Here is a 22,633-nt window from a genome sequence, read left to right as displayed (position 1 = left end):
CAGGAGCACAATATGGGAAACTGGTTGAATTTGCAGTAGTTTCAGAACTGGATGTGGCTTGATTTTCTTGTACTCTAACTTTTTGCTAATTAATAAATGTTTAAATGTGTATTATGTTTAGTTTTCCAACTGAGAAAGTGAGATTTTTGCTTTACAGTTGGGTAAAAGTAGCTGTATCCTGAATCTAAATAGTAGAGGTGCACATATAATACTTCTTGTATTTAAAAAACAATTTCTGCAGTAGCGGTTAAGACCAGTTGAAAGGGGCTGTCCTTGACAAACTTATCAGCCTTTTGTACACAATTTTGCTGCCACTACAGAACAAAATGTCATTGTTGCTGTCCTCTTGGTAGAACGAACTGTGAGATTATTGACATTCCATTTTACTATAGCGATGGCGAACCTAAACAGCATGATAAAAAGTAGAGACATCACCCTGCCAACAAAAGTCTGCATGGTCAAAGCAATGGTATTCCCAGTAGTCATGTATGGCTGTGAGAGTTGGACTATAAGGAAGGCCGAGCGCCGAAGAATAGATTCTTTTGAACTATGGTGCTGGAGGAGACTCTTGAGAGTCCCTTGGACTGCAAGAAGAACAAATCAGTCAATCCTCAAAGAAATCAACCCTGACTGTTCCCTGGAAGGCCAGATAATGAAACTGAAGCTCAAATACTTTGGCCACCAAATGAGAAGGGAGCACTCACTGGAGAAGACCCTGATGCTGGGAAAGATTGAAGGTCAAAGAAGACGGGGACGGCAAAGGATGAGATGGTTAGACAGTGTCAGCGATGCAACGAACATGAAATTGAGCCAACTTCGGAGGACGGCGGAAGACAGGAGAGCCTGGCGGGAGATTGTCCATGGGGTCGCGAAGAGTCGGACTCGACTGTGCGACTGAACAACAACAACAATAGTGTCCTAGTTGCAGTTAATTCTATCTTACTGTGGTGTCCTAGTTTCAACTATTTCAGAATATTTATCTTGAAGAGAACAAAATGAATTTTCAAACATTAATTAAAGGCATGAGAAAACAAGGATTTTTTTTTTGCTCTAACATAATTATTTAATTAATGTGAGAGAAATGAGGCCTGCTCTCAATCTCTTAATTAAGGGTAAGAGAGTTCCCTTTAAAAGAGTATACTAATATTCCCCCAATTCTAAAGGCTGTGTGTTATGCATGTGTACATTTACAAAGGCAGACAGTAACTGTAATAACAATAGCAGCAAACGGTAACCTTTCAAAATTACACAGAGGAAAAACCTACTGCTGCTTATAGTGGCAGTAAATAAATAATTAGGAGGGAAACTTGCAGTTTTAATCAAGAGCTAGAAGTAGCTAACGCATTGCAATATGTTAAAGATCTAAATAGATTAATATTGATGTAATCAATGACTATATATCAAGTTGAGACTGTTGTTAGTGTGTACTGTGAAAAAAAACCCTCTACCTTGAAGATTTTTATTGGAACCTTTACCAAGAACTCTGTTTTAACTAACTATCTAGATAAGGTAGCCAGATTGAAAAGCATGTATTTCCCCTGATTTTCAAGTCACCTACTGCAGGGGTAAAATGAGGAATAGGATCATCATATTTGTCAATGTCTATAGGAAACTACAGGAAATTCCCATTAAACGTTTTAGGCTCCGGTCACACAGACAGGAAAATGCGGGGGGGGAAGCGTGGCTGTTTGCCCCGGGGCAAACTAACACGCAGTTAAGCGATCAGACCTCCCGTGGAGGTCCTGTGGAGGTACCGTGGAGGTTCCGTGGGTAGGGAGAGGTGCCGATCACAGGACAAGCCTGCACGCAACGAAGAAGCACGCGGTGCGGTAAACTGGGGTTTTTTTGTGTACATGACAAATGCGTGTGCTCCGTTGGGTGCGTGTGTGCATCCACGGAGACTTGGGGGGGAAAACACCTTTTTTGCAAGGGGACATGGGTGGGCGCCGGATGCCACCGGAAACGCGATCAGACGCCCGCTCTTGCCCCGCGCAACCGGGAAGCCTCGGTTGTGCCACGGAAGCGCTACGCTTCCCAGATGTGCCGTGAGATCGCGCCCGGAAAATCCACCTGTCTTCCGTCTCTCTTGCGTGGCTAATGTTCCGTGTGACCACAGCCTTTGAAAGTTATTTCACTAATTTAGAAATCCCATCCAGGAGAGCATTGGACGATGGGAGGCATGTATATAGAGCTGAATTTCTTTTTGAAATTTTTTAAAAATTATTTTCTCAGAAAAAAGGTGGGATACAGAAGGGAAAAGGGTGTGGGGGAAAATATAAATTCATCAGGTTTGCCAAATAATATGAATTGTTACATACAACAAGTAAGATCCAATATATTACCAAATATATTACATATTTAAAAATAGAAGTAGGCATTAACACATCAATATTACAGAGTTTTGGGATAGATTATCTCTTTAAAAAGTAAACAAGATCTTTCCTAAGGTTAGCGATAATCTATTAATGATAAATTACATCTTTAACAACTGAACGAACTCCTATGCTAAAATTGAATCTCTGTAAAATCCTTAATATTGTCTTAATTGTTTATCTAAATTTTATTCTTACTAATAATTTAATTACTAGTAGAATACAGAATCAAGGGAGAGCTGAATTTCTCATGGGAAGGATGGTGACTACGGTGACCATGGCAAGTGCATTTATGGGCCTTTGTTAACAAATAACTGTCTTGAGAGTTGCTGTGCGATTAACAAAACTTAAGTGTCACAGTCCTTCAAGCTCACTAGACATGTACAGTTTGGTTTCAGCACTAAGGCTGGATGGATGAATATCTGTTCCACACTTCCTATAGGTTTTGTTCTGTGAATTGTTACATTCTGTATCCTTCCAGTGATCCACTGCAAATTTCAGTGGAATTGGTGTGAGTGTGCACAATGGGCATTTAGATGAACATGTATTTTATATAGATCCAGTTGGGTAAGCTGTGTTGGTCTGAAGCAGCAGAACAAAGTTCGAGTCCTGTGGCACCTTTAAGACCAACAAAATTTTATTCAAGGCATGAGCTTTCAGGTGTATGCATCTGTATTTGCATTGTATTTGAAAAAGTGTGCGTGCACACAAAATCTCATACCTTGAATAAAATTGTGTTGGTCTTAAAGGTGCCACTGGACTCAGACTTTATTCTCATGTATGTATTCAATGGATGCTACAGCCCATAGTTTTATAATACATATTCAAGAGGCATCCAAATATAATTACAGCCCTCTCACCTTTCATTTGGGCTTACCCAACTGGATCTATATAAAGTACAGTAGAAAATGGGGGGGGGGATATGAACACAGTTCCATTCTGCAAGATGGAAAATTCGGTTCAGAATGCTGTAATCTAAAGAGAATTCCAATCTGAAAGGAATTCAGAAACATCCCATTTTGTGTAGGTTGGGGTATTTCACTTAAAATGCCTTCTCAGACATTATCCTGTCATTGTATCATGTCTGAAACTAATCTTCATTTTTTTAAAATCTGGAAAGGGCTTGGAAAAACCAGAGTTGGAAGATCTGATGTCCCTTTGGAACTGTTGCTGAATACTGTCCATAATGGCTACACTGAGAAGTAAATTGTAATTGGTTGCCATGTGTTCTGTTTTCAAATACATCATCTTCAACATGCTGAAATAAAACCCACCTTCCCACCAAATGTGCAAAAAATCTCTTTTCTCTGTACGCCTCCAACAGATATCAGAACATTGCTTACATGTTTTCTACATACCACTGATGAAATGTATTTTCCATTAAGAATGAATCAGACAATACCATGCCTCATTCATTACTCATTCCAATGTACCTTTCTTCTGATACCAGATTTTACTTTCCTGTACTATGAGAGCTATTACAGATATTTCTACTTGCACTCTGAAATATGGAGAAACAAGCGAAAAGTTACTGCCCTGTGATCAATATGTATATGCTTATTGTTAGTGATCGGATGCTGGAATAACAAACTAAATGCATGCTAACAAAATCGATGCATCAAATAGTAACTGGCAGTTCAGTCCTAAGAATGCTTTCCAGGGAGTAAGCCCGATTTATTAAAAGGAAGTTTACTTCTGAGTAAAAGTTTACTTCTGAGTAAAACTGCTCCCTGTCTACTCTGCTGATTTCTGACAAACTCAAACAATACTTTATATGGAGTGCGTAGTGGATTTTTATCTCCTGGCTATTTTACACATTATGCCATACTACTACTACTACTACTACCACCACCACCACTACTACTACTAATTTTGTTGTTGTTGTTGTTGTTGTTGTTATTGTTATATGTTTTATTTGACAAACAGCACATGTTGACAAAAATTTGAGAAGGGGTTACTATATCTATTTTGTTGCAGCATTTCACCTTTCAGAATCTGTTTTTTGCTGCCGCTATGCATGTTCCAAAAGGAACTTCTAATGACTGTCAGTATAACATTTTCTATCCCACTGCAGTTCAGAATGTTTGTGCAATCTGAAGGCGCTTACTTTACTTAAAGTCATTAGTATAACATCTTACTGTCACTTACTTTAATTGTCATGTGTTTAGGGGAGGCAGCACTCATAGTTCAATGTACTTGACCAGAATACAGAAAGCTGTGTTTTAGGTTAATTTTAGGCCTACGTTAAATACCATGTTTCCCCCCTCCATTTTATCCTCACAGGCTAAGAGAGATGACAGGACTAAGGTCACTTCATGAACTTTTCTTCTGAGTGGAGATTTGAAGCCAAATATCCCGTCATAGTGTGATACTCTGTTCTCATGCCATTCTCTCATGCCTTCACTGTAATATACTAATGCAGAATCACACGCATACTTCAAATGACAACTTGTTTTTCTTTTCCTGTCTTATAAGAAAACCATTTTTAATCTCCCTCTGCGTACAAGAAATCATTCAAGAATTAATGCAAGCTTCTATCGTATTACATTTGATAAATCAAATGCCCTGTGGAATTCTTCATGTTTTCTGGAAAGAACCATAAAGTATTAGTCTTTAGTAGAAAATAGATACAGTCAAATAAAAGGACATACTCTGTTTTGATACTCTTAAAGAGGAGGTGAAAGGCACTCTAGCAAAACAAAGAAGTATGATGGAGACATATGAGCTGCTGAAATAGAATCATAGGGAAAATGTAGATGTGCCAGGAGCCTATTAAATACACAGGAATAAGACACTGAAGACAACAACTAGTAGCTATTTATCATTTACATGGGGCAAGGATACTATACGAATTGAATTTCTGGCAATGTCATGTATTTTATGTGCTGTTGTCAGTATTCATGGGACATGATTATCAAGGTGTGTACTTTGGCTTAGTTTACAATTACATGAATAGTTAAAATGAGGTTCATCATTGTGGTATCTATTCAGTCACATATGAGTATTATGCATGTTGTAGACCTAATGGGGAGACATTTTTAAAGCTCAAAAAACACCTGAGTGTGCTTCATCCCCCTCCCCCATGCTGTTTTCCTCCTTTTACAACAAGATAAAGAGCACCCTTCCCTAAGTTCTCTCTCTGCCGCTACTGAGAGAGGTTTGTTTTTGGAAGTGCCTGCCCCTCAGTTCTCTCTCTGCCACTTCTGAGAGAGGATTGTTGTTAGAAGCTCAGTCATTCTTCACCAGCACTAAACCGCCAACTTCAGCACTTCCACATCAGTACTGCCTCTATAGAGCCTTGCTCCCTGAAAATGGCAGAAAAACACTCTTTTAAAAACATGGGTCTTCTCTCCCCAATATTCCAGTGTTGGAAAGTACAAAGATATGATGGTGGGATACAGATTGGCTGTTCCAGGAGAGTGAGGCCTGGCTGCTGGTTAGTCATTCCTCCTTCAAGTCTGCCTCCCAGACAATGGACCTGGTTGCTCCAAGGTTGGATCTTTTGGCTTTAAGATCCTGTTGCTGAATGCCAGGTCAGTAAATAGAAAAAAACTACTGCCTTTCAGGATTTAATCCTCGATGGACAGGCTGGCCTGGTATGTATTATAGAGACCTGGCTGGATGAGGCTGGAGGTGTGAATCTGACCCAGCCCTATCCTCCAAGTTTCTCTGTACGGCAGCATGCTAGGCCAGGGGGATGAGGGAGTCACGGTGGCCTGCCATGATTCTATTTATCTGTCAAGGTGCCTCATCTAGCAGTCTGCCAGTTTTGAGTGTGTGCTCCTGAAGGTCGGTGACCAGACCAGGGTAGGGATCCTACCGGCGTACCATCTACCCTGATTCCCAACCATCTCTCTTCCAGAGCCAGTTGATCTGGTCTCAGGTGTACTAGCGGAGACTCCTGAAATAGTAGACCTGGGTAACCTTAACATCCATGCTGAGGCCAGGCTGTCAGGAGTGGTTCAGGGTTTCATAGCCTCCATGATGACCATGGGCCTGTCCAAAGTGATTACAGGGTACACACTAGATTTGGTCTATTATTAGGGATGGGCATGAACAAGCTCATGAATGTAAGTTTGTGACAAATTTTGGCCGGTTCATAGTTTGTGAACTGAAGAGCTGCCACAAACTTCCACAAATTTTACGGCAGTTTGTGGCGATTCGTTATTTATTTTAGATTTCTGAAACGCCCTCCCCTACTATAGCAGGCCTCAGGGCGAGTAACTACATAATTATAAAACAGCCATAAATAATTATTAAAATTATTAAAACTTAAAACTTAAATTCATCAAATACATAGGTGGTGCATACAAAACAATTTCAGTTTCATCAGAAATAACAACATAATTCAACAGCATTAGGTAAAGGTGAAGGTTCCCTTGCTCGAAAGCCAGTCGAATCCGACTCTAGGGTTGCGGTGCTCATCTCCGTTTCAAAGCCGAAGAGCCAGCGCTGTCCGAAGACGTTTCTGTGGTCATGTGGCCGGCATGACTAAACACCAAGGCACACAGAACGCTGTTACCTTCCCACCGAAGTGGTCCCTATTTATCTACTTGCAATTTCTTGCTTTCGAACTGCTAGGTTGGCAGGAGCTGGAACTAGAGACAGGAGCTCACCCTGTCTTGCGGCACCCGGGTCTTGAACTGCTGAACTACTGACCTTCCCCAGCCTGCAGTTCAGCATCTTAACCACTTGAGCCACCGCAGCTCCTCAACAGCATTGGGGAAGGCCAAAATTGGAAACAGGAAGGAGGACCATTGAGGAAGCTGTCATTTCCCTTGGTCAGGAGTCTCGACCACAGGCCTGGTGGAACAGCTCTGTTTTGCAGGCCCTATGGAACTGTGAGAGATCCCAGAGGGCCCAGATCTCACCTGGAAGAGCATTCCACCAGGCTAGAAACAGCCAAAAAGGCTCTGATCAAGGCTAACTGGATGCTTCTTGGTCCACGGACCACCAACAGACAAGGAGCATAATGCTCTTGGGGAGTATACCAGGAGAGGTGGTCCCGAAGATATGCTGGTCCCAGACCATACAGGGCTTTAAAGGTTAAAACCAACACCTTGAATGGATCAATGTGGCTAAGTCATGGCGAGAAAGGAAAGGGGCTAGTTGCTTGACTTGATGAAAATGTAAAAATGCCAGTCTAGAAACATTTGTGACCTGCGGCTCCATTGATAAGGAGGCATTCAGTATCATGCCCAGATTCTTCACCATTGGTGCTAGTGTTAACGGCGCTCCATCAAGAGTCAGGAGTTGGTATCCCAGACCTGGGTCTCCCTGACCCAGCCAAAAGACCTCTGTCTTTGTAGAATTTAATTTCAGCCAGGTCTGCTTCAACCATCCATTCTGAGGCAGAGCCCAGTTGGCCATCCATCAACAGATATAGCTGGGTGTCATCAGAGTACTGGTGACAACGCAGCCTGAATCTCCGCACCAGGTGGGTGAGGGGGGCACATATAGATGCTGAATAACATTGGGGAGGGAATAGTCCCCTGGGGGACTTCACTTACCAAAGGGTATCATGGCGAGACTCTCCTCGAGCGCCACCCTCTGTCCCCGACTTTTGAGAGAAGAGACAAACCACTTCAAGGCTGTCCCTCATACCCCCACTTCGGCGAGTTGGTGAGTCAGTAGGTCATGATCGACCATGTCAAACACTGCTGTCAAATCCAGGCATCCGTAGAGAGTGCTGTCTCTGTCCTATGGCTGGGGCAGAAGCCGGGTTGGAAGGAACCTAGGACCAATATATCATCCAGGTTCCCGAAGAGTAGAAAGCAGAGGTTTAAATGGACAGAAGCCAGATTGGAAAGGATCTAGTACCTATGTATCATCTAGATTTGTGAAGGGTAGAAAGCTGAGGTATTATCATGGTGGTTCATAAAGAGTTGAAAGCCAAGGTTTTTCACCAGGAGCAGAAAGCAGGGGTTTAAATGGCTCCAAACTGCTTTCTGCTCCCTGCCACTTTTCAAGGGGAAACCCCTACTTTCTGGTCCCTGTGAAAAGTGGCGGGGAGCAGAAAGAAGGGTTTAAATAGCTTAAAGCCATTTAAACCCCTTCTTTCTGCTCCCTGCTGCTTTTCACATGGAGAATCCCTGCTTTCTGCTACCCTTGAAAAGTGATGGGGAGCAGAAAGCAGGGGCCACAAACCACTATGAAATGGTTCAGTTCGCAAACAAACTTCCCAGTTTTGTGTTGGTTCATGATTGGGTTCGTGGTTCGACCATGAACTAAAATGAACCACAAAAATGTGATTCGTGCCCATCCCTATCTATTATACTGCTGTGGAGGGTGATCTGGAGATGGGGGAGTTAAAACTTACTTTGATGTCATGGACAGATAATTACCTGATATAAGTCTTAGTGTTTCCCCTTTCCTCAGCAGGGTTTTCTGGACTCATTAAGATGGTCCACCCCAGGCACCTGATAGATTCTGTTAGGTTCCTGTTGGTACTTAGGGATTTTCCTACCTTGGTTGCTGATGATTCTGTTGAGGCTCTGACTGCTCTCTGGAATAGGGAGATGGCCCGGGCAGTAGACACAATCACCCTTAAGTGATGACGGTGAACAGGCAATATTTCTCCACCACCATTGTATTTGCATGTAAGCATCTAGTGAGCTGTTCCATGTGATTCAGGGATTTCTACAACATAGCCCCAAGGATTTGGACTCTGACCACACATTGGCCTTCTGTGATCAATTTGCCATTTAATTTTGCAAACAAAATTGCTCAGATCCGCTCTGGTGGGGATGCATGTCCAGATGATGTCCCTTTGCTTGTCCAGTTTATATGAATACTGTTCAGCTTGTGGGTACCAAGAATCTGAACAAGATCCTTGGACAGGTAACACATACCACATGTGTTCTCAACTCTTGCCCTTCCTGGCTGATAAAAACTGCCTGGGGGGACTGGCTGAATGGGTAAGGGGAGACGTAAATGCTTCCTTGAGAGTGGGAGTTGCACCACACATTTTCAAGGAGGCAGTGATTTAGGACTGTTGTGAAAAAGCCATCCGTGAACCTTAGTATGTTAGAAAATCTTCAACCAGTCTCCAATCTTACATTTTTGGGCAACATGGTAGAGTGAGTTGTTGCCTCTCAGCCCCAGGGGTTCTTGGAAGAAAATGATTTTCTGAACCCATTTCAGTCTGGCTTCATGCCAAGATTTGGAACAGAGACTGCTTTGCTTGCCTTGGTTGATTACCTCTACCAAGAGCTAGACAAATAGAATGTGACCCTATTTGTTCTGCTGGATTTTTTAGCAGCCTTTGATAGTATCGACTATAGTACTCCAGTGAGCCACCTCTCAGCACTGGGACTAAGGGGCACCATAGTACAGTGGCTCAAGTCCTATCGGGGGGGTGTCAGAAGATAGTTTTGGGGGATTCTTGCTCTGCCCCATGGCCATTGATCTGTAGGGTGCCACAGGCTTCCATCTTATCCCCCTAGAGCCAGTTTGGTTTTGTGGTTTAGAGCGCAGACTAATCTGGGAGAACTGGGTTTGATTCCCCACTCCTCCACATGCAGCTGCTGGAGTGACCTTGGGTCAGTCATAAGTTCTTTCAATGCTCTCTCAGCCCCACTTACCTCACAGGGTTTCAATTGTGGGGAGGGTAAGGGAAAGGGATTGTAAGGTACTCTGAGACTCCTTTGGGTAGTGAAGGGCAGGGTATAATTCCAATCTCTTCTTCTTTTTCTTGCTATTTAATATCTATATGAAGCCACTGAGAGAAGTCATCAGTACATATTGGTTGTGATGTCACCAATATGGAGATGACACCCAGCAATACTTTTATTTTCCTCCTAATTCCAAGGATGCTGTTGATGTTCTGAACAGGTGCTTGGAGTCCTGGATGAGGGTGGATGGGCTGGATGAGGGTGAACAAACTGAAAGCTGTCCTGACAAGATAGAGGTTGTCTTAGTTAGTAGAAAGGTAGACCATGGATTTCATATCTCCCCTGTCTTGTACGGGGTTATACTCCCCCTGAAAAGAGAGCTTCACAGTTTGGGAGTGCTGCTTGACACAGCAGTCACCTTAGAAAACCAAGTGCTGTTGTGGCCCAGGGTGCGTTTGTCCAGCTTTGGCTGCTGCATCAGTTGCATTTGTTTAGTCAAATCTAGCCACAGCAATCCATTCCTTAGTAACATCTAGACTAGGGGTGTGCAATTTTTTTTACCAGTATTTTTTGGTTTGGGTCTGTTGGACCCCCCTCCCAAATCGGTATTTCCAAAAAATCCCAGATCCCAATACTGATATGGTATTTGGAGCTGGGATTTTTTGGAAATATCAAACCTCTTTGGGTCCAATAGACCCGAGAAGAAAAATACCAGTTAAAAACTGCAGGAGAAGCTGGCCCAAAGATGATGATTATTTATTTGATTTTTAGGCCTCCCTTCCCTGCAAGCAGGGCTCAGGGCAGTGTACAATAAAATTCAGTACAACAACACACCACAGAATACAAGACTACCAAAATTAAAAACTAAAAACCTACAATAAATAACAATTAATACATAAGATAATCAGTTCAGGATGGCAGAAAATAGTTTGATAAAATTGTCGCAGGCCCCCTGGGGGGAATATGAGGGAGGGGGTAAGAGGGTATGAGAGTGCCAGACCTCAGACTGTGCCATCGCTTACCAGTTAAAAATGATTTTTAGGCCTCCTCTGCCTTGCAAGCCCTGAAGAAAGGTAATAGATCCCACAGGGCATTGATTTTCTCTGCCAGAACATTCCATCAGGCTGGGGCCAGGGCAGAAAGAGCCCTGGCCCTGGTTGAGGACAGCTGGATCTCTCTTGGACCAGGAACCACCAAAAGGTTCTTATTCCCCAAGCATAACACTTGTCTGGGGGCATACTGAGAGAGGCGGTCCCAAAGTTATGTGGGTCCCTGGCCATTAAGGATCTGCATGCTGCAGGGAGGTCTCTCCCTGCTGCATGCAGACCTGACTGCGAGGGCTTCTCCTGCAGCATGGTTTAGACTGGGCTGCATGAGAAACCACCCCCAAACCAAGCTGGCGGAAACAGTCTACTCCTCTCAGCACAACTGGTCCTCAGCTGTTTTCTGCAGTCCTTTTCAGCTTTAAAGGGACAGCAATAGAAGCCTGACAAACATCTGAGATGTGGGAGCAATCTGCTCCTGCCTCTCTGTTTTTTTCAGATCTACCGGTAATTTCCAAATATATGTGGGATGTTCTTGGGATTTCCCTCCCTCGGTTTTCTTAGGAAAACCCAGATTGATTTGGGAAGCCAAAATATACCTGGAAAATACTGATAAGGTATTTTGGGGTATATTTTTCAGCTCGGGTAGATCCAAATACACACCTCTAATCTAGATTGGACTATTGCAATGCACTGTATTTGGGACTACCCTTGAAGAGTTTTTAGAAGTTGCAGCTAGTGCAGAATGCTGTGGCTAGACTACTATTTGGGGCCAGCTATCAGGACCATATGTCCCCAGTACTACTCCAATTACACTGGCTACTAATCCACTCTGGAGCTCAATTCAAAGTGTTGGTTTGCCTTTAAAGCATTACATGCCTTGGGACATGAGTATCTGAAATATTGTCTTCTCCCATATGTTCCTCCCTGGGAATTAAGATCATGGGGAGATGCCCTCCTGACAGTCCCACCAATTAAAGATGTTCATTTGGTGGGAGTTTTAAACCAGTGACTTTTATGGGTTTTATAATTGTTGCTTTAATAATGCTTTATTTATAGTGTTTTATCTATATTGTTTTATTGATATTGTATACATACACAGACAACACTCCTTTGTTTGTGGAGATTCACATCCCCTTCTGTTTTTCCCTATGATTTAGATTCCCCCCCCCTGCAAACCTGAGGGGATTCCCCCAAGTTTGAAGAAAAATCTCCCTTCTTTCAACATGAACCCAATCCATGGATATAAGTATCCACAAGTGGGCCCACAGTCAGTTATAAGATAATGATTGGAGTTAGAACATGATGGGGAAACAACTGAATGTTTAAGGAAAACAAACTACAGATGTGTTTGTACAGTATTGTATCATCTGGGGATCATTTACAGATTCATTGGGAAGAGTGCCACCTACTGACTTGCCCAATATGAATTGCTCTTTGACAACGTTTTATGCTGGTCTCCTATGCCAAATGAGCTGTGAAATGATATTGCTGTAATACATTCTGTGTAAGGAAACAGAAGATATATTTGTACAATCACTAATGCAAGAAGATTGAAAAGTACAGAAATAATTTGCATTGCATGTGTTAGCAAAGGCAGTTGAAATAAAATAAATATTTCAATATAATAAGGCTTATCCTTTGCATTGCTTTTTTTTGTCTCCTAGATGAAATCACAATATGTGTCTACTCTAAATCCCCAAGCCAGGACTGATGGCATACCTCATAATCCTTATATGAATGCATTCCAGATACTTTAAATTTATTCATCTAGCAAGTCAGATTGCAAAGGAAGGCAAAGTAGAAAGTAACAAAAAATAATTAGGCACCTCTCCAGTCTAGATTTTGGACAGCAGAGACTTTCTGCCATTTCTATTTTTTTTAAAAAAAATAGAGTGAAACTTTTGGGAAGCAGAGAGGGGTCCTTCAATCCAGAGCAGAGTTTCTTAGCACCAACTAAAAACTTGCTTGTTTACCCAGGCTCTAACTTTAAGTGTTTAACTATGCTATATTTAGTTGACAGTAAGCTGCCTTCAGCAGTTTTAGTAGCTATTATTTAAATAAATTAATAAGACATTGCACACCTTTTACAAGCAAAGTGTGGTTCTTTGTAATTTATTTAAATGCATGTTAAAATATGCAAGCAAGTAGCTTGCACAAGTTTATCTGTGTGAAAGATTTCCCATGTGTGTCAATCATGATTCATTCAGGCTTAAGCATTGTATAGCTTTTCACATATTTTGAGGCATAGGTCATAGTGCTGACTGTAATATTTGTTGCTTTTACCCAAAATGTCATTTAGGTTTTGTTTTTTTCTGATACTTTGTGAAATACATTTGCGACATCTTTAGAAATCTACTTTTTACAGTTTAGCTTTCATTACCCCCCCTTCCCTGTGATACTGGACCACAATCTTTAATGAAACAGAGTTTAGTTTATTGTAGGCATTAAATATTTTCTTCTTTGGTAAGCAATGCATTCATGCTATATAAGAAAATAATTTTGGCTTAGCTTTATTTTGTGTTGAGTTTCTGCATGCATTATTTAAAAAAATGCATACACAGCTGTCCAAAAAGTGGGTTAGTGAAAAAAGTAAAGATATTAAATGAACAGTAATTTGTGTTCTACAGAGAAGAATGAAACAACTTCATTGTATTAATGACCTATTTATTTAGCCTGCTGAAAGAAGCACAAATAATAGAATGACAGGAACTGGAGACATACTTGCTTTCTGTAAAGACATGTGTTGTCAGCTGAACACTGATAGGGCTGAAGTGTCTTATCAAGGTGGACACTGATCCAAAGCAATAAGATTTCAACAAAAATGTAAGGGAAGAAATAGGAGTTTAGCCTTATATTTAAAGCACATTGAACTTCCTAGTATGACTGGATACTCAGTTCCTGGGCAGTGGAACATTTCAATCTGAAAAAATGGTTAATAAGTCACTAGCAAGAAAAGTTATGCTAATTACAGCCATTATTCAAGGAAACCATATTCACAAAACTGCAAGTGCATCTGGAGGCCTGTAACACAGTGGCCTACCGGTTCTTCCAGAGGGCCGCCAACAGGGCACAGAAAAGGTGTCTCAGAGCAGCTTACAAACTCCTTTCCCTTCCCCTCCCCACAACAGACACCCTGTGAGGTAGGTGGGGCTGAGAGAGCTCTGACACAAACTGTTCTTTTTTCAAGAACACCTCTGACAGAACTATGGCTTGCTCAAGGTCATCCAGCCAGGTGCAAGTGGAGGAGTGGGGAATCAAACCCGGTTCTCCCAGATTAGAGTCCGCAGACTTAACCACTACACCAAACAGAGGCTGAGGCCTTCCAGTGATGTTGCCTCCTAGCAGTGGTATTTACTGTCTCTGAATGTGAAGGCTAATTTTGATCACCATAACTAGTAGCCAGTAATAGAACTAGCTCCTATGATTCTATCTAATCCCCTTTAAAAGCTGTATGCTTGTAGTCATCAGTCCATAGTCTGGGAGCAAATTTGTGCTCTATCTTTTTAGTGCTCTGTTGTTGAACAGGATGAACTGAAAAATTGTTAAAAGAATATATTTAGTTTAGGGCCTGGCATTTATTAAGTTCACAGTTGTTTAGACAGGCACAATGTAAGTATTTGTACAGCTTTTGTGGTGTTTCACAATCCTCTCTGACTGCTGTTCCATCTGCTGTCAATTTACTAGTGGTGGTTGACTTCTAGCTAACTTGTTTGCTCAGAAATAAGACTTCCTATATCCATAATACTTACTTCCAGTTAAGTGCACATGGGATGGGTAGTTCTTTTCTCCTGTTCCAAAGGAACTGTAACCCCATTGAATAGAAATGGCCATGTAATTTAGCAGAACATTTTTTGTAATCTGGAATCAAATTTATATTATCAAAGGTGAAGAACAGTAACATCTCCCTGGCGAATTGCCAAAGTAGATTCCGTAGTGATGTAATTCAGAATCAGGACCTTTCATTTCCTGAATTTTTAATTAATGCTGTATTCTTTTCAGGACTTGCATCCATTACTTTTTCCAATTTTCTCCATATTCTATTCCCTTATTTTACTATTCAGTTACATACTTGCAACTCTGTTCTGTTGCTGAATGATATTGCTATACAGCTAACAAAACAGGAAGTGATAATTGAGTTGAGTTTAATCATGGGCTTTGTGTCTGATTTCACCTGTAATGTCATTTCTGAGAGGACTATGAATTGAGCTGTATTGTAAAATTAACTGGGAAATGTAACTAAATGTCATATTCATGGCTTACACTATGAAGATGAAGAAAATGGGCAATTGTATCAAACAGTGCAAATGAGCGTATCTTATCTTGGTGCTTCTACTACAATCTAATATCTAGGAATTTAGTGTCTGATAAGAAACTGTCTGTCTTCCAGTGGCCTGTAGTTTATAGAGTCTGTGTATGTATGTATACAGTCATGAAAGATGGGGAAATGACACAATAGTCTAGAAACCACAGAAAGACCTAGTATATGTATCCATACTAAAATAAAAATAAAATGTTCCTTAAAAATTCAGAAGCAGTGGTAATAGATATATGTGTTCATGTTTTATTATTAATATAGTAGAATATCTTATAACTATACTTTTAGATACTTTTGTATGTGAAATCAGAACATGAAAACCAGATATTCCTTTAAAATAGTTTTTGTTAAATAATAGTTGTATTTTGCCATTAGAACATGTTTATTTAGGACATTTTAATGTTGCCTCTCCAGAGTCCTGCTTGAGGTGGCTTACAAGTCAAAACACCATAATCATGCTAAGTATCAGCATAAAAAGCCACTAAAAACAAACCATTAAAAATAAGGGTGGCAGTCACACGTGCAAGATAAAGCTGGGGAGAAGCAAGGCTATTTGCTCCGTAGGAATTTGACCCGCAGTTGCGCGATCACACAGTCCTTGGAAGCTGTGGGTACAGCCCGTCGCAACATGATCAGACACAACTGTGGGTTAGTCGTGGGGTTAGGTTGCGCTGTGTGTTTCCGGTGCTCTTCAACGAGGGATCGATGATTCGCATCTCTGCACTGAGGGCTCCCTATGCAGTGTGCGATGATGCACATACCAAGGGAACAACGGCATGGAGTCAGGATGGCCTGATCAGACCATCCCGATGCCATCGGAGCACGCTGGAGCGATCACACAGGGGAAAGTCCATCCGTGGCTCATAGCAACCCATTTGCTACTGGACTTTCCCCAGTGTCTTTTTACTCTGCTTCTGCGGCGGAGCAAAATGGGTTGCCGACAGGTGCGGGGCGCTTCCCAGATGTTTGTGTTCGATCGTGCCCTTTAAATCCGCCTGGCATTCGCCCCTATAGTGCGGCTAATTGTACATGTGATTGCGACCAAAGATAACCATAAAACAGACCTCAGACCAGAAGTAGACCATAAAACAGCTAAAAAGTTAAACCTATTCAGTTAAAAACCTGGGTAGAAAGGACGGATTTTGTTTTGTTTTGGCTTGGCTCCTAAAGGCATTATGGTAAGCACGAAGCAAGCTTGAAGGGGGATGGCATTCCAAAAGCAAGGTGCCATAGTTCAAACTTCCCTCTGTTTAGCGGCTACCTTCCTCGCCTCTGAAGGCATGAGCACAGAGAGCAGGGCTTAGGTGCCATGAGTACTTTTGTAGTTTTTAATTAGGTTAACAGAAGTGGTTTCTGTTGTGTTGCACAGAGCTATATTCAAGATGTGCTGTGAATCTGTTACCATGTTGACTGAAAGGTGAAATATTTGGGGATACAGATACTTTTTACAACTGGGTGTTTTATTTACTTATTTTTTAAAAAAAGATTCACCTGTGTGAGCTAGAACTACTTTATGTCTGAAGAAATGGAGCTTTTTATGGTTACGTTGCAAGGGGAAAAAACTATACTTAAGCTTTCTTCTACAACTGTGATGTGCCCACACAGCTGATTGGTGATTCCCAATGTAGCATTCATGGGTGCCATGGTGCTCACCAATGAATCTCCTGGCTCTACTTAATCTTGGAGAAAAAATCTACAGGATATTGAATGGAACAGAAAACAGTTGGCGTTTCAGGGCACTCCTTATCTGCTAACAGACTTGCAAAATGCTGAGCTCATCTCAGCTAGGTATACCACAGCTGTGTACCCTTGGCTTAACTGTAGACACAGTCTTTGTTATGGCTCTGGTTTTGCAACCTCTCCCTGTGGTTGCACAGTGATCAAACCTTTCTGGGAAATTGAAACTAAACAGTGTCTCTTCTTAAAGGAAAGAACCAACCCTGCTTCCCATGGCAGCCATTTTTATGAACCTGCTACTGTTCCTCAAAATTCTAAATATGCATACAGGCTCAGCAAGATTGGGTACCCCTGATATAGAGGTGCCTCAGCATATGCCATGTGTTGTTTTAAAGCAGTATTTATTGAGTTCTTCCTTGGCCTTTATTTTTCAAGCCAGTCCAATTTTCATTTTAGGTTTAATTCTGTTGTTTCTTATTTTCTTTCCTGTGTAGGTCCACAACTGTGCTGTAAACTATGTCTCCTTTTTTACGAATATCGTTCAACTCATGTGAACTAGGGCCTGTGCAGAACCATGGAGAACAACTACAGCCATTCTGTGCAATAAAAATGAAAGAGGCCTTAACTACAGGTAAGAAGACTTATTGGCTGCATTTGTGGACTGGGGTGCTTCACTGTAGGATGAACTGTAGGATGAACTTCTTGATCCTATGCTCATTTACTTTGAAGTAAGCTTTATGAACTGAACAAATAATACTCCCAAATAAGTGTGCATTATGATTTTGCAGCATTCAGTGTCCTGTTTAATTTTGCACTGTATATCAGTTTATTTAAACACAGTGTGACTCAGGGTCGTAATTCAGGTTGACTACTTGATTAGTCAAGAAAGATTTGGTAAATTGAGCAGTCAAATATTGTAAAGGTATTCGTCAAGAATTTTGATAATCAGTCTATCAGTTCTTTATTGGCAGAGAATATAGATTGCTTTTACATTACAATTGGGTAAATATACCAACATTTTGATAATCCACAGGCTTTGATGCTTATGCTAATTCAATTCAGTTCAATTACAGAAACAAATCTGTTAACTGTTACAGCAGGTTGACAGCAGGAGGACTTTTCCTATACTGCGGGGTTTGCCTGTTGGAGGAATAGGGGACTTTTAGCCCCTCACTACCAGATGACATCATAACATTTAAAGAAGTAAAGCTACCACGGATTGTATTTTTGGCTTCAGGAAATATTTGATCATGATTAATTCACAGGTAGTTGATTGACTGAATACATAAGAACAGTAGACTTGCTAAAGTTCAGTGTTTCAATGATAGCTCTTTTGAAAATCCCATGAAGACAGCCTTTGAGTTCCATGAAGGAAAGTGCACGCGGGGATATCAAGAGGGTATAATATTAAGAACACAATGTCTGTTGGACAGGGTTCCTGTAAAGGCAGTGGGAATGCATCCAGTGAATAAGATAAAGATACGTATAGCATGGAGAGGTAGAAGTGAGGCAAGCATGTGGCAAGAGCAGCAGCAAGCAAAGACTCCACTGTTTACAGACCAGATAGCAAAGCCCAACATGAATTTTATGAGGATCAAGGCTTGCTGTAAAAATACATTTTAAAAGTACCATGTGTTGATTTTATGTTGCAATATCAGCAGACACTTGAAATGAAATGTTGGATTAGGAAGAATAAATACATACTGTGAATTAAATGTTTCAACAAAGTTAAAGCTTTATGTAGATATTATTTTCATTGAAAAAATGCTTGTAAAATTTTAAAGACAATGTAGCAGGCACGTTGTTTACCTTTAAGGAAGAAGGGCACTGAACGCTGCTGACACATGAATTTTCATATTCTCAAATAATTGTGCTTGCCATACCATAAACGTGATTGTCCACTCATCTATTTCAATATAAGTCACTGGGGCAGCTCAGTTTCCTTTTCACTGTCTGCATAATCGCTTGTATCTCTTATTGGTTTCATATAATATCGGTGATTCCCTACCCATATAGATCAGAATTTTAGCATTAATTTTGATTTGATCTTTATATCAGGTGAATTCAAAATTTTATTTGGATTGTTATGGTTTATCCTTGCTTCTCATTTACAAATCAGTAAAGCATGCACTAATCACCTGGAAAACTGTAATTAGAATGTTGAAACTGCCAAACTTGCTTAGTATTTTATTGGCAATAATATTTTAAAAAATTAACAATAGTGAATCTTTTGAAATGGAAGACTTTCCAGAGAGCTCAAGAACAGTATAAAACTTGAAAAGTATGTAACATATGAAGAGCCCTGCTGGAACAGACCAGTGGTCCATCTGGTCCAGCATCTTGTCTCACATCAGTTCCTCTGGAGGTCCAACAACAGGGTGCAGAGGCTTTCCCCTGGTGTTGCCTCCTGGCACTGGAGGTTTCCTTCAGTCATCATGGCTAGTAATCACTGATAGACCTGTCCATGTATCTGTCTAATCCCCTTTTTAAGCTATCTGTGCCTGTGGCCATCACTGTATCCTCTGACAGCAAGTTCCTCTGGCAAGTTCCTACATCCTCTGGCAGCATTTTAATCACTAGCTGTGCGTAAAGAAGCATTTCCTTTTGCCACCATCTGTCCTGAATGCTTTCAGCTCTCTCCACCCTGTGTATAATTTTATAATTATGTACTCTCCTAGTTGTCTCTTATGAATTGAAAAGTCCCAGACTCTTCAGGCATTCCTCGTAGTAAAGGTGGTCCAACCTCTAATCATCTAGGTTGCCCTTCTATGTACTTTTTTTCAGCTCTGCAATGTCCTTTTTGAGATAATGGTGACCAGAATTGAGCTCAGTATTCTAAATGAGGCTGCACCATAGATCTATACAGGGGCATTATCATATTGGCCAGTTTATTTTATTATTATTAAAAAGAAGACAATTTTATTTGGATATAACATCAATTCAACCAATATAACATTTTAGCATCCATCTTATATCCTTTTCTCCCCATATCTCCCCCCTTCTGGCTTCCCGCAGTGCTCCTGCAAAATAGATTATTCTTCACATCCCAATATTTCTCCAGATATTCTTTAAGATCTATCCAGCCTGCAAAAAATTCTTCCGCTTCCTGATTCTTGAGCTTTCTTGTCATTTTGTCAATTTCAACCATAAAAAGCAACTTTTTTATCCACTCCCGGATCCCTGGCGTTTTTTCTTGTTTCCAGCATTGAGCATAAGTCATTCTGGCTGTTGTGATCATGTGCCACATTAGAGTCCGTTTTGCAATATTTACTTCTTCCATTTTATGTCCCAAAAGTAACAATTCCGGCTCCTTCTTAAATTTACATTTCGTAATTTTCTCCATCTCATTATGGACCTCAGTTCAAAGATTTCTTGCTTTATCACAAGTCCACCACATATGATAAAAAGAACCTTCTATTTTTTTACATTTCCAACATTTGTTTGACATGTTACTGCTTATATTTGCTATCTTTTTTGGTGTCATATACCATCTATACATCATTTTATAGCAATTTTCTTTTAAATTATTACATGTTGAAATTTTCATTGCATTTCCCCACAAAAATTCCCAAGATGACATATATATTTCTTTATTCATATTAACTGCCCATTTTATCATCTGCTCCTTTACTGTTTCATCTTCTGTATACCATTTTAACAATATCTTATATATTTTAGATATCATCTTTTTACCTTTTTCCAACCATACGCTCTCAATGTCATTATATTTCCCCCTAAACCCAAAGTCTTTTTTGTCTGTTTTAAACAAATCATAAATTTGTCTAAAATGCAACCAACCATAATTAAATCCAATTCCTCCTTTTCTTTTATATCAAACGTCTTTCCAACAGGTTTCAAAATATCCCTATATTGTATCCAATCCTCTCCTTTGTAGCTCGAGTATGGCTTAATTACCTCTGCTGGAACTATCCAAAGTGATCTCTCCTCCGAAAAAAACCTTCTATACTTTGACCATGTGTCACATAGCGTTCTTTTGATGTAGTGATGTTTAAACATATTGTCCATTTCTGTTTTCCCATACCGTAGGTATGCATGCCATCCAAATTTGCAGTCATGCCCTTCCAATGCCAGCAATTTCCTGTTGTCTAAATTAATCCATTGTTCCAGCCATGTTAAACATACTGCATCATGATACAGTCTAAAATTTGGTAATTGAAATCCACCTCTTTCTTTTGCGTCACATAAAATTTTCATCTTGATCCTTGGTTTTTCCCCTGCCCATACGAATTTTGAAATCTCTCTCTGCCAAGAATTCAAGATTTTTGAGTCTTTCACTATTGGAATAGTCTGAAATAAAAACATCAAACGTGGTAAAATATTCATTTTAACCACCGATATTCTGCCCAATAGTGACAAATTTAAGGTATTGCATTTTTTAATGTCCTGCTGCATTTGGCACCATAACTTGTCATAGTTATTCTTAAAAAGATCTATATTCTTCATTGTCAATTCAATACCTAAGTACTTAGGTTTTTTAACTACTTCACATTGTATTAGTCTCTGCAGTTCTTCTTGTTTCACACCTGACATATTCTTACACATCACCTTAGATTTGTTTTTGTTTACATAAAATCCCGCTAGCTCTCCAAAATCTTCTATTTTCTCTATAAGCAACGGTAAATTTCTTGTGGGCTCTTCGACCATAAACATTACATCATCAGCAAATGCTCTATATTTGTATGAAAAACCTCTATTGGTTAGTCCTTTAATTTCTTTATCCTCTCTTATTCTACCAAGCAGTACTTCCAGCATCCATATGAATAGCAATGGAGATAACGGACATCCTTGTCTTGTCCCTTTTTGAGCTTTAAAGTGGTCTGTCACCTCTGTATTTACATTTAGTGTTGCTTTCTGTTCGGAGTAGATCGCCTTAATTATATTTGTAAATGACTCGCCAATGTCCATTTTTTCAATAACCTGATACATAAAGTCCCAATTTAAATTGTCAAAAGCTTTTTCTGCATCCACAAAAAAAAAGCCCACCTCTTTTTCTGGATGTTTATCATAATATTCAATTGCATCGATCACTGTTCTTAAATTGTCTTTAATTTGTCTATTTGGTAAAAAAAAAAAAACCGCCTGTTCTTCTTCTTTAGCATCCTTCAAATAAATCTTTAATCTTTCAGATATAACTTTTGCAAAGAGTTTGTAATCATTATTCAAAAGTGAAATTGGCCTATAATTTTTCACATTTGTTAAATCCTGCGCTTCTTTTGGTATAAGCGATATATTAGCTTCTAGCCATGATTCTGGTATTTTCCTTGTTGTTCTTATTTCATTTGTCAAAAGTTCCAAAGTCGGGATTAGCTCAACTTTTAATTTCTTATAAAACTTTGCGGTAAATCCATCTGGTCCTAGAGCTTTCCCTAACTTTGCCTCTTCTATCGCCTTATATATCTCGAAATTGGGCTATTTAACATTTTCTTTACATCTTCTTCCATCTTTGGCATTTCCATTTTGTCCAAATATTTTCTAATTTTTTCTTGGTCTACATATTTCTTCTGAAATAACTTTGTTGTTGTTGTTGTTCAGTCGCACAGTCGAGTCCGACTCTTTGCGACCCCATGGACCAGCTCCCTCCAGGCCTTC

The 22,633-nt window shown here is 40.2% G+C and overlaps 1 protein-coding gene across 1 annotated transcript in view; it reads left to right on the top strand.

Moving 5' to 3' along the window:
• Nucleotides 1-22,633, top strand: part of PRKCD (protein kinase C, delta) — a 110,653-nt gene that overhangs the window by 38,490 nt on the left and 49,530 nt on the right. Inside the window, exon 2 of the mRNA XM_015417252.1 lies at nt 17,518-17,654. Within this exon, the coding sequence (XP_015272738.1) occupies nt 17,540-17,654 (115 nt within the window). The 5' untranslated portion in view covers nt 17,518-17,539. The remainder of the gene's footprint in view (nt 1-17,517; nt 17,655-22,633) is intronic.

The sequence above is a fragment of the Gekko japonicus genome, unplaced genomic scaffold (genome assembly GCF_001447785.1).
Source record: "Gekko japonicus isolate JY-2015 unplaced genomic scaffold, Gekko_japonicus_V1.1 scaffold1643, whole genome shotgun sequence".
Taxonomy (NCBI): Eukaryota; Metazoa; Chordata; class Lepidosauria; order Squamata; family Gekkonidae; genus Gekko; species Gekko japonicus.
This window is presented reverse-complemented; position numbering and strand designations above follow the sequence as displayed.